This window comes from Bos javanicus, chromosome 23, assembly GCF_032452875.1.
Source record: "Bos javanicus breed banteng chromosome 23, ARS-OSU_banteng_1.0, whole genome shotgun sequence".
In the NCBI taxonomy this organism is placed as follows: domain Eukaryota; kingdom Metazoa; phylum Chordata; class Mammalia; order Artiodactyla; family Bovidae; genus Bos; species Bos javanicus.
The window spans coordinates 9,663,725-9,680,323 of record NC_083890.1 but is presented as its reverse complement, the minus strand read 5'-3'; the positions used below and the strand labels follow the sequence as shown (position 1 = coordinate 9,680,323).

The 16,599-nt window shown below is 38.2% G+C and overlaps 1 protein-coding gene across 3 annotated transcripts in view; it reads left to right on the top strand.

Annotated features, from left to right (window-relative positions):
- The window catches only part of FKBP5 (FKBP prolyl isomerase 5), a 120,244-nt gene that overhangs the window by 57,016 nt on the left and 46,629 nt on the right, over positions 1-16,599 (top strand). For all 3 annotated transcript variants that reach the window (XM_061397974.1, XM_061397975.1, XM_061397976.1), the window contains one exon: positions 7,719-7,863. In XM_061397974.1, coding sequence (XP_061253958.1) covers positions 7,719-7,863 — 145 coding nt within the window. The remainder of the gene's footprint in view (positions 1-7,718; positions 7,864-16,599) is intronic.

The following is a 16,599-nucleotide window of genomic DNA, read 5'->3' as shown; positions in this document are numbered from 1 at the left end:
CTAGAACTCCAAAATTACAACTCGCTACTGAACAACTGTCAACAGGAGAGTATTGAATCCCACCAAAAAAAGATACTCCATGTGCAAGGGCAGAGGGCAAGATGGTAGGAGGGGTGAAATTGTGTTTAAACTTAAACCCCATACCTGTCAGAGACACTCGGAGGTCTCAGACAAGCCTTGTATGCACCAGGACCCAGAGACCCCACAGAGACTGAGCCAGAACTGTGTTTGAGTGTCTCCTGTGGAGGTATGGGTCAGCAGTGGACTGGGGCAGGGGCTCTAAGTGCAGTAGACTTGGGAATGGCATAAGCCCTCTTGGAGGAGGTCACCATTAATCCCACCGTAGAGCTGCCAGAACTTACACAGGACTGGGGAAACAGACTCCTGGGGGGCACAAACAAGACCTTGTGCACACCAGGACCCAGGAGAAAGGAGCAGTGACCCCACAAGAGAGTGACCCAGAGTTGCCTGTGAGTGTCCAGGAGTCTCTGATGGAGGCGTGGGTCGGTGGTAGCCTGCTGCAGGGTTTAGGGCACTGACTGCAGCAGTGCATGGACCTTTCGAAGGAGGTCACCATTATCTTCATTACCTCCTCCATAGTTTGGCCTCAAATCAAACAACAGGGAAGGAACACAGCCCTCATCAACAGAAAATTGGATTGAAGATTTACTGAGCATGGCCCTGTCCATCAGAAGAAGACCCAGTTTCACCCTCAGCCTGTCTCTCCCGTCAGGAAGCTTCCATAAGCTGCTTTTCCTTCTCCATCAGAGGGCTGACAGACTGAAAACCACAATCACAGAAAACTAACCAATCTGATCACATGGACCACACCCTTGTCTAACTCAGTGAAGCCATGAGCCATGCCATGGAGGGCAACCCAGGACGGATGGGTCTTGGTGGAGAGTTCTGACAAAAGATGGTCCACTGGAGAAGAGAATGGCAAACCACTTCAGTATTCTTGCCTTGAGAACCATATGAACAGTATGAAAAGGCAAAAAGAAAGGATACTGAAAAATGAACTCCCCAGGTCAGTAGGTGCCCAATATGCTACTGCAGATCAGTGGAGAAATAACTCCAGAAAGAATGAAGAGACGGAGCTAAAGCGAAAACAGTACCCAGTTGTGGATGTGACCTGTGATGGAAGTAAAGTCCAATGCTGTAAAGAGCAATATGCTTAGGAACCTGGAATGTTAGGTCCCTGAATCAAGGCAAATTGGAAGTGGTCAAACAGGAGATGGCAAGAGTGAACATTGGACATTTTAGCGATTGGCGAACTACAATGAACTAGAATGGGTGAATTTAACTCAGATGACCATTATATCTACTACTGTGGGCAAGAATCCCTTAAAGAAATGGAATAGCCCTCATAGTCAACAAAAGAGTCCAAAATGCAGTACTTGGATGCAATCTCAAAAACAACAGCATGATCTCTGTCCATTTCCAAGGCAAACCATTCAATATCACAGTAATCCAAGTCTGTGCCCTGACCAGTAATGCTGAAGAAGCTGAAGTTGAACGGTTCTATGAAGACCTACAAGACCTTCTAGAACTAATACCCCAAAAAGATGTCCTTTTCATTATAGGGGACTGGAATGCAAAAGTAGAAAGTCAAGAAACACCTGGAGTAACAGGCAAATTTGGCCTTGGAGTACAAAACAAAGCACGTCAAAGGCTAACAGAGTTTTGCCAGGAGAATGCACTGGTCATAGCAAACACCCTCTTCCGACAACACAAGAGAAGACTCTACACATGGACATCACCAGATGGTCAGTACCGAAATCAGATTGATTATATTCTTTGCAACCAAAGATGGAGAAGCTCTGTACAGTCAGCAAAAACAAAATTGGGAGCTGACTGTGGCTCAGATCATGAACTCCTTATTGCCAAATTCAGACTGAAATGGAAGAAAGTGGGGAAAACCACTAGACCATTCAGGTATGACCTAAATCAAATCCCTTACGATTATACAGTGGCCAAAAAACAGAGAAGAAAAAAAGAAGATTCAGATCAGATCAGTCGCTCAGTCGTGTCCGACTCTTTGTGACCCCATGAATCGCAGCACGCCAGGCCTCCCTGTCCATCACCAACTCCCGGAGTTCACTCAGACTCACAGCCATCGAGTCACTGATGCCATCCAGCCATCTTATCCTCTGTCGTCCCCTTCTCCTCCTGCCCCCAATCCCTCCCAGCATCAGAGTCTTTTCCAATGAGTCAACTCTTCGCATGAGGTGGCCAAAGGACTGGAGTTTCAGCTTTAGCATCATTCCTTCCAAAGAACACCCAGGGCTGATCTTCTTCAGAATGGCCTGGTTGAATCTCCTTGCAGTCCAAGGGACTCTCAAGAGTCTTCTCCAACACCACAGTTCAAAAGCATCAGTTCTTCAGCACTCAGCTTTCTTCACAGTCCAACTCTCACATCCATACATGACCACTGGAAAAACCATAGCCTTGACTAGACGGACCTTTGTTGGCTAAGTAATGTCTCTGCTTTTGAATATGCTATCTAGGTTGGTCATAACTTTCCTTCCAAGGAGTAAGTGCCTTTTAATTTCATGGCTGCAGTCACCATCTGCAGTGATTTTGGAGCCCCCAAAAATAAAGTCTGACACTGTTTCCACTGCTTCCCCATCTATTTCCCATGAAGTGATGGGACCGGATGCCATGATCTTTGTTTTCTGAATGTTGAGCTTTAAGCCAACTTTTTCACTCTCCACTTTCACTTTCATCAAGAGGCTTTTGAGTTCCTCTTCACTTTCTGCTATAAGGGTGGTGTCATCTGCACATCTGAGGTTATTGAGATTTCTCCCGGCAATCTTGATTGCGGCTTGTGTTTCTTCCAGCCCAGTGTTTCTCATGATGTACCCTGCATATAAGTTAAATAAGCAGGGTGACAATATACAGCCTTGACGTAATCCCTTTTCCTATTTGGAACCAGTGTATTGTTCCATGTCCAGTTCTAACTCTTGCTTCCTGACCTGCATACAGCTTTCTCAAGAGGCAGATCAGGTGTTCTGGTATTCCCATCTCTTTCAGAATTTTCCACAGTTTATTGTGATCCACACAGTCAAAGGCTTTAGCATAGGCAATAAAGCAGAAATAGATGTTTTTCTGGAACTCTCTTGCTTTTCCCAAGAAGATTAAATAGGTCTATTAACTGCCATGACCTAGGGCAATTTAGTAACATATCTGTGAGAAGTTTCCTCATTTGTAAAATTTGAATAATAATACTGCCTATCTCATAGAATTAAGATTATATAAAGCATTTAATACAGTGCCATGTTTGTAATTGTCTCTTATTAATTCATATATATATATATATATTTTTTTTTTTTTTTTTTTAAGACCAATGCAGATCTTGGAAGTCAGTCAGAAACTAGCCCAGTAATATAAAATTTCTTTATGGAGCTTACATTTTTAAACTGAATTGAGAGTAGGTTGTTTTCTTAAGACAACTCCAGATTTAGGCACTAAACTCAGCTTGTTGGGGAAACCTGAAGTAATACCACAGTATTACTGTGCATGTGAACAGCGTTGACTCCCTGGGTGCCCTTCACTCCATCAGCCCAGTTACTTGATTATAGTCCTAGAAATGCAGATGCCCTCCAGGGGCAGCCGAGGCTCCCCAGTACCACATGCAGTTCATGAACATGAGCTCTTTCAGAATATTGTGAGGTTTCTCTTAGATTAACATTTTTGGAAACATTTTTTCCTCTTGAGCCCTAGAAGGGCAGTAATGGTTCTCCTGTTTTTTTTTTTTAAATTAGCTTTTTAGTTTTTAAATTATAACTATTTTTTCCCAGCTGTATTGAGGTGAAATATAACATTATGTAAGTTTAAGGTGTATAATGTGATGATTTGATACATTTAAATGTTTCAAAATGACTACCACAAAAGGTTTAGTTCACCCCTTCATCACCTCAGATAATTATCATTTCTTTTTTGTGGTGAGAACATTTAAGATCTATTCTCTTAGCAGTTCTCAAGTATATAATACACTGTTGTTAATTACAGTCACCATTCTGTACATTAGATCTTGAGAATTTAATTCATGTTATGACTTGGAAGTTTGTACCCTTTGACCACCATCTCCTCATGGCAACCTTTTCCTCTGGCAACCATCATTCTGCTCTTTGTTTCTGTGAATTTAGCTTTTTTAGATTTCACATACATGTGGTATCACACCATTTATGTGTTTCTCTGACTTACTTCACTTAGCATAATGTCCTCAAAGTACATCCATGTTGTCACAAATGGTATGGTTTCCTTCTTTCTTGTGAGTGAACAATATTCTGTTATACATATCTATGGGTTTCCCTGGTGGCTCAGAAGGTAAAGCATCTGCCTGCAATGCAGGAGATCCAGGTTTGATCCCTGTGTTGGGAAGATCCCCTGGAGAAGCTAACCAGCTAACCTGCCTCAGAATTTTGGCCTGGGAAACCCATGGACAGAGGAGCCTGGAGGGCTACAGTCTGTGGGGTCAGACACAACTGAGCGACTAACACTACACAGTACATATATGTACCACATCCCTATTCAGTATTTCTTTGAGATAATAATTTCATTTCCTTTGGATTTATACCCAGAAGTGGAATTGTTGGATCATATGGTAGTTCTAGTTTTAATTTTTTGAGGAAAGTTCATACCATTCTCCGTAGTAGCTGTCCCAGTTTACATCCCTATCAGTAGTGCACAAGGGTTTCCTTTTCTCCAAATCCTTATTAACAGTTGTTATTTGTTGATTTTTTTTTGTAATAACCATGAGTTCCGTATATATTTTGGATACCAAATATATGGTTTGTGGATATTTTCTACCACCCCATAGGTTGCCTTTTCATTTTGGTGATTGTTTCTTTTGCTGTGCAGAACCTTTTTAGTTTGATATTCTACCTATTTATTTTTGTTGCTTGTGCTTTTGGTGTCATATCCAAAAAAATTGCTGCCAGGATTAATGTCAAGGAGGTTTTCCCCTTGTTTTCCTTCACATGTTTTATATAGTTTCAAATCTTATGTTTTAAGTCTGTTGTTGATTTTGAGTTAGGTTTTGTGAGTGGTATAAGATAGGGGTCCAGTTTTATTCTTCATGGGGTTATCCAGTTTTCCTTGGCACTTTTTATTGAAGAGATTATCTGTTCCTCATTGAGTATTCTTGGCTCCCTTGTCAAATAGGAGTTAACTGTGTATGCTGAAGTTTATTTTTGGGTTCTTGATTCTGTTCCATTGGTCCATGTGTCTGTTTTTATTACTGTAGCTTTGTAATATAGTTTGAAATCAGGAAATATGATGCCTCCAGCTTTTTTCTTGGGATTGCTTTGGCTATTTTGGGTCTTTCATGGGCCTGTTCTTCTATTTCTGTGAAAAATACCATGGGAAAGTTGATATGGCTTGCATTGAGTCTGTAGTTGTCTTTCAGTGGTATGGACATTTTAGCGTTTTTAATTCTCCTCATTCATGAACATAGGCTGCCTTTTCCATTTATGTGTGTCTTCTTCAGTTCCTTCCATTAGAATCATGCAGTTTTCAGTGTACAAATCTTCTACCTTCTTGATTAACTTTATTCCTAACTGTTTGATAGTTTTTGATGCTATTTGAATGAGAGTTTTATTGAGGTAGAATTTAACAGTTTATTAGTTTCAGGTGTGCAACATGATGATTTGACATTGGTATATATTATGAAATGGTCACCACAGTAACTCTAGTTAATATTTGTCACCACACATAGTTTAAAAAATTTTTTTGTGATGAGAACTTTTTAGATCTATTTTCTTAGCAGCTTTCAAGTAGGCATTACAATATTATTAACTGTCACACCCTGCTGTACGTTACATACATGGCTTACTTATTTTGTATCTTTCGACTCCCTTTACCCATTTCTCCCACCCTCCCCTCAAACTCTGACCTCTGGCAACCACCAGTCTGTTTCTGCTCTGTATATGTGTAAATTTGGTTGTTGGTTTTTTTTTCTTTTTGGATTCCATATGTAAGTGAGGTCATACGGTATTTGTTTTTCTGTGTCTGACCTATCTCACTTAGCATAATGTCCTCAAGGTCCATCCACATTACAAACGGCAAGATTTAATTATTTTTTATGACAGAATAATAATCCATTGTGTGTGTATACAAACATATATATATATATATATTTAATATTTATTTATTTGGCTGTGCTGAGACTTAGTTGTGGCATGCGAGATCTTGTTCTCTGACCAGGGATTGAACCCCTTTTCCCTGCTTTGGGAGCATGTAGTCTTAGCCACTGGACCACCAGGGAAGTCACCATATATATGTATATATATTTTTTTCTTTATGCATTCATTTATCAGTGAACATAGGCCGTTTTCATATCTTGGCTAATGTAATGAACATGCAGTGAACATGGGGTTGCATATATCTTTTTTCAGTTCATATTTTCGTTTCTTTTGGATAAATACCCACAAGTGGAATTGTTGGATCACGTGGTAGTTCTACTTTTAGTATTTTGAGGAACCTCCATATTGCTTTTCATGACAGCAGTACCAGTGTATATTCCCACCAACAATGCACAAGGTTCCCTTTTCTCCACATCCTTACCAATACTTGTTATTTCTGTCTTTTTGATAATTGCCATTCTGATTCATTTGCATTTCTGGGATTATTTTCTCTACAGTATTTCCTTTTCAGATATTTTGTTGTGTGTAGAAACACAACATATTTCTGTATATTGAATTTGTAATCCTGCAGCTTTACTGAATTGATTAAGTTCAGCTTTTTATGAAGTTGCAATTTTTTTTTTTCCATTTAGAATGTCTGGGCTTTTGAACCAAGAAAGTTGTAGAATCTTAGTTCACAGTGTTTATGTGAGGATATGAGGGTGGAGCAAGGAGGTTATATCTCAAGAAAGAATTCAGGAACAGATCATTCTTTCGATAAAAATTCAGACCCTTCCCCACAAAAGATGTTTAGTTACCATCCTCTGTTATCTAGCAAAAATGATTAATTTGGCATAAGTGATTGACAGAATAAATTATACACCACATGCCTGGATTTGATTTTCTTTTCCCAGAACTTGACCAACTCTATTAGTGTCTTGCTCTGCCAAGAACAAAATAAATATACTGGATTTTATGATAGTTAAATATTTTTCAACTTGGAACTTTCTGACATTTCCTTTACTAGAACACAAGTTATTCAGTATCATATCAAACTTTTTTTTTTTTACACATTGCATATTCTTCAGATAGTAAGAAGTATAACCTGTTATATCAGAAAATTGGGCTTTTTGAAATAAAACCAAACTAATGGAATCTAGTCAGAAGCTAATGTTTTTAGCAAAGGAGAGAAGTAAAAATCTTACCTTTGAAACTTTGCTTCAGACTTACTTTTGAATGTTTTTGAAAGTCCACTAATGTTTTTGGTCTAATTCAGTTTGTACATGAACTAGCTCTGTGTTTTCAGAGATTTTAGTGTCAAAACATGGGGCATTAAAGCAATAAAACAAGCTCTATTGGTTTATTATTTTGAGAGAATAGTGTGGTTAACAGTAGTATTAAATATTTAGTGGTATAGGACAGTTTTCTAACAGTGAAGGTTATTGCAAGAACTGGGAGGTAGGCCTTTAGAAAGGACAGACAGTTGTTTACAAATCTGCCTGAGTGATGTGGCATGGACTGAGTGACATTTTTATTCTCCGATTAAGAGAAAAATGTTTAACCTCCTTTTTTCTTGACATTTGTCTTTCCTAGATTGTCAAGAGAGTGGGAAATAGTGAGGAAACACCAATGATTGGAGACAAAGTTTATGTCCATTACAAAGGGAAATTGTCAACTGGAAAGAAGTTTGATTCCAGTCATGATAGAAATGAACCATTTGTCTTTAGTCTTGGCAAAGGTAAGAGGGTTGTTTGTTTGTTTGTTTGTTTGAGTTGTGTTTTGCTTAGATTTATTGCTATTTATATTATGTGGGAGCTAGTGGATCTTATCCTTGCCAAAAGTGAAAATATTTTGGAGCAGTAGTTATCAAAGTGTGGTCCATGGATCCCTGTGGTGTCCCTGAGATTCTTTTGGGGGTCCATAGTGTCAAAATTGTTTTCATTATAATACTAAGATGTTACTTACTATTTTTTACTGTGTTGACATTTGCACTGATGGTACTAAGCTGCAGTGGTGAAAAACTGCTGGAGCCTTAGCGCAGATCTAGGCAGTGACATCAGATCATACCAGTAGCAGTGTGTTCTTCCTGTCCTCACTTACTGCTTAAATAAGAAAGACAAAGGAAAGCAGGTTTCACTTAAGAATGTCCTTGATGCAGTGTAAAAAAATACTCATTTTGTTAAATCCTAATCGTTGAGTTTCACATTGTTTTGGTATTTTGAGACAGATGGGAAAGCACATGTAAAACACTACGCCAGGCCCCTGCTGCCCCCCCCCGCCCCCCCCACACACAGAGGTTATCTCAAGGGGAAGCACTTGTGCACTTTGGTTGAGAACTGAACTGGCTGGATTGTTTCTGTGAAGCATCATTTTTATTTGAAAGGGCAAGCTGTGATTATTCAGACTTGGCTATTCTGTATTTGGAAGATAATTTCTTGCAGATTAATGCAATGAGCCTGTCACTTCCAGGACAACAAGTGACAGTGTTTCTACCATTGAGTTTTCAGATGAAAAGTGCAGTATGGGGAAATTGGTATCTGCTACTCAGAGCTGGACAGCTTCCCAGAACGTAAAAGATTTCTGATGAGATCAATGAGTATAAATGAATGTGTTTTAAGATAGTATACAATGAAATGTGTTAACATTTGGAAGATTGTGTGACTCAGTGAACAGTATTTTCCCAGGGACCAATGCAGGATGTTACGAAATCACTCATGAGTAAAAGGTCCATTGGATGGATTTTAATGTAACATCATATGAAAAATTCATTGATATGATCTCAGATTCTACATTGCAACTGACCCTTATGAAACTAATACCTGTCCAATTTTGATGTAGTATCAGATGATTGTATTCATGATTATCCGAAAAGGCTGTTAAAAAACTCCTATCTTTTCTATTATCTTTGTGGGTTTGGATTTTTTCCATATACTTCAACCAAAACTTGTAGTTGCAACAGATGAATCTAAAAGTAGGTATGAGAATCAGATTGTCTTTTATTTTCAGACACATTTTACATTTGTAACAATTATAAAACAACACCACTCTTCTATTTTTTTTGTTTTGTTTTGGGGAAATATAATTATTTTCCATAAAAATAATTTATGCTAACATATGAAGCTATTGTTACTTTAAAGGAACTGGTAAAAATGTATTAAGGTCCTAAGAAAAAAAGTTGAGAACCACTGTTTGAAAATCTTAAATGTGATATTTTTACTAATTTCTTTATAAATACTTTTAAATGTCTTCAGTTAGTTTAGTATTCTTTTTTTTTTTTCACTCTTGGAAAAAGCATACCCCATACAAATTGAACTTCGTGGACCGTGTGACTTGTTGGAAGTGAATGGCTGAATTACAAAGTCCTTTTAGTTTGTCAGTCACAGATAGAGCAGATTTTAGTTTGTTCCCAGGCCAAGTGTAGGAGAAAGGAGGCAACCCCCCCACCCCATTCACCACCATGCCTCAGTGTTGAATAATTTCATTCTTTTTTCCGACTCTACACGTTAGTTGAGTTGCTAGCTAAGCAAAGATCTGGGAAAGGAAAAAGCAAGAAGCTAAGGAGTTAAACTCTTTCTGAGTTTCTGCTTTCCTTGTACCCATAGGCATTTGTATGTCATGGCGACTTCTGCTTCCTGTCCAGCAGTCCTCTCTTCAAGCTCTAATGCTGGCTGGGTCACTGCCCCCTTCTCCTTTGGGTCCTTTGAGTTGATGGCTCATGGGAGATTAATCTTGTGTTTAGTAAGATAGCAATCAAAATCAAGTACAGATTTTTTTCCTTAACATAGCAGAAAGTGACAACGGTGAAACATTTTTTCATTCTTGCTGATGTAGGGATGTGAACCTCCAGGGCCACCAGCATGGCTGTGGCATCATTATTTAATTGAGAGGACCCCAGACTAAATGGCCTCATCAGACCTCTTTGTTCCCGCTGCTCCCCCTTTGAATTTCTGTCTTGGAGTTGGTAGATTTAAGATAATAGGTCTTCTGTCACCAATTATCTTTGCAAGAAGACTGAAAAATTGCTGAGAATCTATACAACCACCTTCTGTACCCAGATTTTCTCAGTAAAGTGCACTATGGTGAAAGTAATGGAAATTAAAATAAAAATAAACAAATGGGACCTAATTAAACTTAGCTCCCTTCATTGTGTAAAAACTTCTATCAGCAAGGTAAAAAGACAACCTTCAGAACGGGAGAAATTAATAGCAGATGAAACAGTGGACAAAGAACTAATCTCCAAAATATGCAAGTAGCTAATAAAGCTCAATAACAGAAAAACAACCCAATCAAAAAATAGGCAGAAGACTTAAACAGACATTTCTCTGAAGACATACAGATGGCTAATAAATACATGAAAACATGCTCAACATGGCTTATTATTAGAGAAATGCAAATCAAAACTACAATGAGATATCACCTCACACCGGTCAGAATGGCCATCATCAAAAAGTCCACAAACAGTAAATGCTGGAGAGGGTGTGGAGAAAAGGGAACCCTCTTGCACTGTGGTGGGAATGCAAATTGATGCAGCTACTATGGAGAACAGTATGAAGATTCCTTTAAAAACTAGGAATAAAACTACCATACGACCCAGCAGTCCCACTACTGGGCATATACCCTGAGGAAACCATAATTGAAAAGACTCTATTTCCATAAAATAGAACCCCAGTGTTCATTGCAGCACTTTACAACACCTAGGACATGAAAGCAACATAAATGTTCCTCAGTAGATGAATGGATAAAGAAGTTGTGGCACATATACACATTGGAGTATTACTCAGCTATAAAAAGCAATGCATTTGAGTCGGTTCTGATGAGGTGGGTGAACCTAGGGCCTCTTATACAGAGTGAAGTAAGTCAGAAAGAGAGAGACAAATACCATGTGTTAATTAACTCATATATATGGGATCTAGAAAGATGGTACTGATGAACCTATCTACAGGACAGCAGTGGAGATATAAAGAACAGACTTTGGACACAATTTTTAACGTTTCCTGGGATTTTGAGCAGAGAAGAGGCAGCTTTCAGTTGACGTGGTACCTTCAACACACCTATCTAGAGGTCGCGTGGTCTCATGGGGAGTGCATCCGGCTGGGTGTTAGGAAGCCAGCATTCCTGTCTTTGTTCTTCCCTATGGTATGTTAACATGAATAGGTCACCTAACCTTCCCTACTCTTATAAAAAGAAGCGTCTGTAGAAGCGCTTTAAGATTAGTCCTGAGTCTGAGATTCCATTCTTGTATATTCTGTGAAAAGTACAGGGACAAAAACTGTAAAGGATTAAACCCAACACAAAAACAAAAACCTTTAGAGGACCCCTGAAGATGATAATTAGGAATATGAGGCTAGAGCAGTATCACTGTGGTAAAACTTCTATAACATAATGTGTTTAGTTGCCTATAAAACAAACATTGGCTAGGCAGCTTAGTTTTATACCTGTATGTTATGGCAGTAACTACTTCATCGTAATGGAAATAATACAAATGGACTCTAGCATAAGTATTGTACACTGAACTCTCTTGATTCCTTATGTACTGGACTTACTGGCTGGCTGTACAATGGAGGGGAAAGAACTGTGTTACAGCAGTTTGGGTCCTCCTGTTTACTATGCTTGCATACAGACCTTTTAAAACAATGCTTAAGCATCTTTTTTAGCTTCAGAAAGTAACTGGATCAATCTAAGACAGCTGGTTATTACCACTACAGAGTGTGTTACAGAAATTAGAATGAAACAATGATGGTTTCCCTCACTGAATTTTTTAAACTAAATCTTTATTACATATTCTGAATCCCTAGAACTGTTCCATAGCCCATCTTAAAAGAAGCTAAAATAAGAATGACTCAGGATTTTCAAGTATGCTTCCGTAATAGGGCTTTTGTTCTTTCCCTCTCCCTCCAGCAAATACGCTGTCACTAAAATTGGGAAGGGATGGGTTTGGGGGCTGCAATAATTATATCTGGTCTGTTCTTATAAGTAAATCTAAGGACACTAACGCTTCACCCACCTACCCCTATGAAGATCTGCTGATTTTTGATAAAAGGCTATTTCAGTGAAGTTGTCTTTGGTGTTCTTGGTATATGACTAAACACAGTTGGCAATTATGAAGATAAAAATCTTATCTCTTATATTCTTCCCTCAATTTGAGAAGACAAACCAGTCATTTTGGATTTTTGACATTACTATTCTTCTTACTATTGAGAGTAAAGCGTAATGAAGTAAATGTGAGTGATCTGCCTTTAATCTAACCTTATTAGATGCATCATGATCCATGATTATTGTCAGTCATTAGCATACTGGGGTAAAAGGGAGAAAGTATATGTTGAAAGACTAATAGCGAATACTTTCTAGGACTTACAGTGCAAGGCAAAGGGCTTATATGCATTATCTCATTTAATCCTCACATCAACCCTATTCTTTTTTTAAAGATTTTTTAAAAAATTTATTTTTGGCTGTGCTAGGTCTTTGTTGCTGCATGGACTTTTCTCTGGTTGAGCGAGTGAGGGCTGCTCTCCAGTTGTGTTGTGCAGGCTTCTCATTGCGGTGGCTTCCCTTGTTGCAGAGCACTGCTCTAAGGTGCGCAGGCTTCCGTAGTTGCAGCACATGGACTTGGCAGTTGAGGCTTCCAACCTGTAGAGCACAGGCTCAGTAGTTGCGGTGCACGGGGCTTAGTTGCTCCGTGGCACTTGGGACCAGGGATCAAACCCAGGTCTCCTGCATTGGCAGGCAGATTCTTTGCCACTGAACCATCAGGAAAGCCCCTACTGTTATGTTTTAGATTTTTTTTTTCATTTAACAAATATTTATTGAGCTGCTATTATGTGATTGGTTTTGTGCTAGGAGCTGAAAATATAACAGTGGGCAGTACAGTTACGATCCCGGTTGTCTAAAAGCTTATTTGTCAATAGAGGATACGGATACTAAAACAAATACATAATTTTAAATGTGAGGTATTTAAAATTTATACAGACAATTCAAGAATTCATAAATGTAACTTTACTTTTTTATAATTGCATTCAATTTTGCTCTGGAATGCCCTTTTTTTTCCAATAGTGGGAAATTCCCAATCTTGCCATCTTCAAGTAACTCAGTCACTCCTGAGTATATTTTAGATTTTTGGCACAATCTATTTAGTATAGTTTAGGTGGCAGTTAGTCATAATAACATCTGTGTCTGATTTTTTTTAAACTGAGGTACTATTTACATATATTAAAACTCACCCTTTTAAAGGTATAGCTTGATGGGTAATAGCTATATGACCACCACCACAATCAAAATATAGAACCGTTTTCTCACCCTAAAAATTTGCTTATAGTTCCTGGGCCATGCAGTCACTAATCTGGTTTCTGTTACTACAGTTTTGCGTTTTCCAAAAATTCATATAAATGGAATCATATGTCATCTTTGGCGTTTGACTTCTTTCACTTACCATAATGATTTTGAGATTCATACATGTTGAATTTCAAGTAGCATTTTACAAGTATGGAAATACTACAATTTGTTTATCCATTCAAAAACTGGACATTGGAGTTTCCAGTTTGGGGCTATTGTGAATAGTGTACTGAACATTCACATACCTGTCTTTGTGTGGATATATTGGGTAAATTTATTTTGGGGTAAATACCCAGGAGTGGACTTGTTGATCACATGGTAAACATATGTTTAACTTTAAAAGATGCTACCCTACTGTTTTTTTTTTAAAGTGTCTGTACCATTTTGCATTTCACCAGCAAGGTTTGAGAGTTTGTTTTTCATATCCTTGTCATTTGTTAGTGTTGTCAGTCTTTTTAATTTTAACCATTTTAATGCACATGGAATGGTGTTTGACTTTGGTTTTCAGTTGCATTTTCCTGGTAATTAGTCACATTGAGGGTGTCCTTTCTTGTGCTTAGTGTACATTTGTATATTTTCTTTTGTGAAGTATCTGTTCAAATCTTGTGCCCACTGAGTTGTACCCTGTAAGACAAGCACTTAATCAGATATGTATTTTGCAAATGTGTTCTCTCAGTCTCTAACTTGCCTTTTCATTTTCTTTTCTTTTTGCCTTTTCATTTTCTTAATCAGTCTTTGAAAGAACACAAATTTTCAATTTTAATGAAATCCACTTTACCAATTTTTTAAAATGTCTTGAAAGTGAAAATGAAGTCGCTCAGTCGTGCCCGACTCTTTGCGACCCCATGGATAGTCTGCACCAAGCTCCTCCGTCCATGGGATTTTCAAGGCAAGAGTACTAGAGTGGGTTGCCATTTCCTTCTGCAGGGAATCTTCCCAACCCAGGGATTGAACCCAGGTCTCTCACATTGTAGACAGACGCTTTACCATCTGAGCCACCAGGGAAGTCCTAAAATGTCTTGCTGCTGCCAAGTCACTTCAGTCATGTCCGACTCTGTGCGACCCCATGGACTGCAGCCTACCAGGCTTCTCCGTCCATGGGATTCTCCAGGCAAGAACACTGGAGTGGGTTGCCATTTCCTTCTCCAATGCATGAAAGTGGAAAGTGAAAGTGAAGTCACTCAGTAGTGTCTGACTCTTAGCAACCCCATGGACTGCAGCCTACCAGGCTCCTCCATCCATGGGATTTTCTGGGCAACAGTACTGGAGTGGGGTGCCATTGCCTTCTCCCACAATGTCTTAGGTACCTACTATAATTAGCTATTTTAGTTTTCTTTTAGTTGGTTTTTGTTTACATATGAGGAGGCAACAGGTAAAGTGAGAGCACAAAGTTATAATTATTACTATTATTTATAGGTCTAATAATTAGCCCAAAGTTATACAGTAAGTGGCAGCGCCAGTTATACAGTTAAGGCAGAGCCATAACTCTTTCAAGTTATGTTAGATGTTAAGGTTTAAAACTAGCCCCAAAACTAGGTACAGAAACAAAGTAGGTCCTGGTCCAGCAGAATTTACTGAGTGCCTGCTGTATACCAGACATTTTTCTTAAAGGAATGATGTAGTTAATGAGGTTTATCAAAAGCAAAATTATTGCTATTACATGCTTGGTATTGGTGCCTAGTTCCTAGTTTTAGTTTTATTTGAAATGGTTTTTTTTTTTAATGTTTATTCATTTTTGGATATACATATATATTGTGAAATAATTACCACAATCAAGTTAATTAATACCTACATATATCCCCTTTCTCTTGAGCCTCCCTCCCACCCCACCCCTCCAGGTCATTACAGGGCACCCAGGGGAGCTCCCCGTGCTGCGCAGCAGTTTCCCACTAGGTAGCTATTCTATACTTGGTGCTGTATGTGTCAGTTCTGCTTTCTCAGTCCGTCCTACCTTCTCCCTCTGTGTATACAAGTCTGTTCTCTACGTTTGCGTCTTTATTCCTGCCCTGTTTTTTTTTTTTTTAAACATATTTTAGGCCTTGACAACATTTTACAGCGAGTAAAATACACTTACTGGTAACAGGTAACCATACAGCCAGTGTCCTGTGGGTTGTTTGTGGTTTAGCCATATGTTCCCTTTAAATTTCTATTGATACTCTTGCTCCTCTGTAAATATAGTCTTAACATCTGTTTACTTTTTTTTTTTTTTAAACATGCAGTTTAGGAGCATTCAGGATTTGGAGGGAAGGCTTATGGGCCAAAATATTCAATTTTTCTGTCCTTCCCAAAAATGAGAGCCAGAAAGACAACAAACTTTCAGTACTTTCTTTGGATTTACCTAGTACTTTCCAATGAAGGAAGAATGCTTCCAGTTTCATCACTGAGCAGATATTAAGGAGAAGCTGATTTAGGCATGGGTGAGAGTAGACTAGGGGAAGCTAACAAATTTTTAATTCCATGTAGATATTGCAGCATGGACTGTGTTCCTTTATTAAGTGTAATATTTGGTGGTAAGTTCTTTGGGAAATAAAAAATAATTAATACATGACTGCTGACTTCAGGTATCTAGCAGTTTACTCTGGTAGCGTTGACTATGATGGCTGTCCCAAAACATTATTTTTTCTCCCTTCTTTGAAATGATAAGTCATGAGGATGGGGAAAGATCATCCAGTGATCAGTTTTCTTAGTAATTAGAGCAATGGCAAAAACAGAATGTAACATAAGACATATGAACACTTTTAAAGAATTTAACATATAAATTAGTTTGTTGAATTCATAATCATATCCTTTTGGTAGGGAGTGGGGATGATTTATCAAGAGTCCTTTTTTATAAGACATTTAAAAAATAAAAGATAAAATTAATATGAGGAAAAAATATACAGGAAAAACTTTATCTAGTATGAAAAGAAGAAAGACAATGTCAATATTATCAATGATTTCACATGCAAACATACATTTAAAAGTTAGTCATTAATTTTGTCAAGGATGCCAAGACCATTTATTAAGGAAAGGAAACCGTTGATGCTGGGAAAGCTAGATATTTACATGCAAAATATGAAGCTAGACCCTTGATATGTAAAATTTAAATGAATCAAAGCCCTAAATATGAGACATAAAATAGTTTTTTTTAGGAGAGAACTTGAGA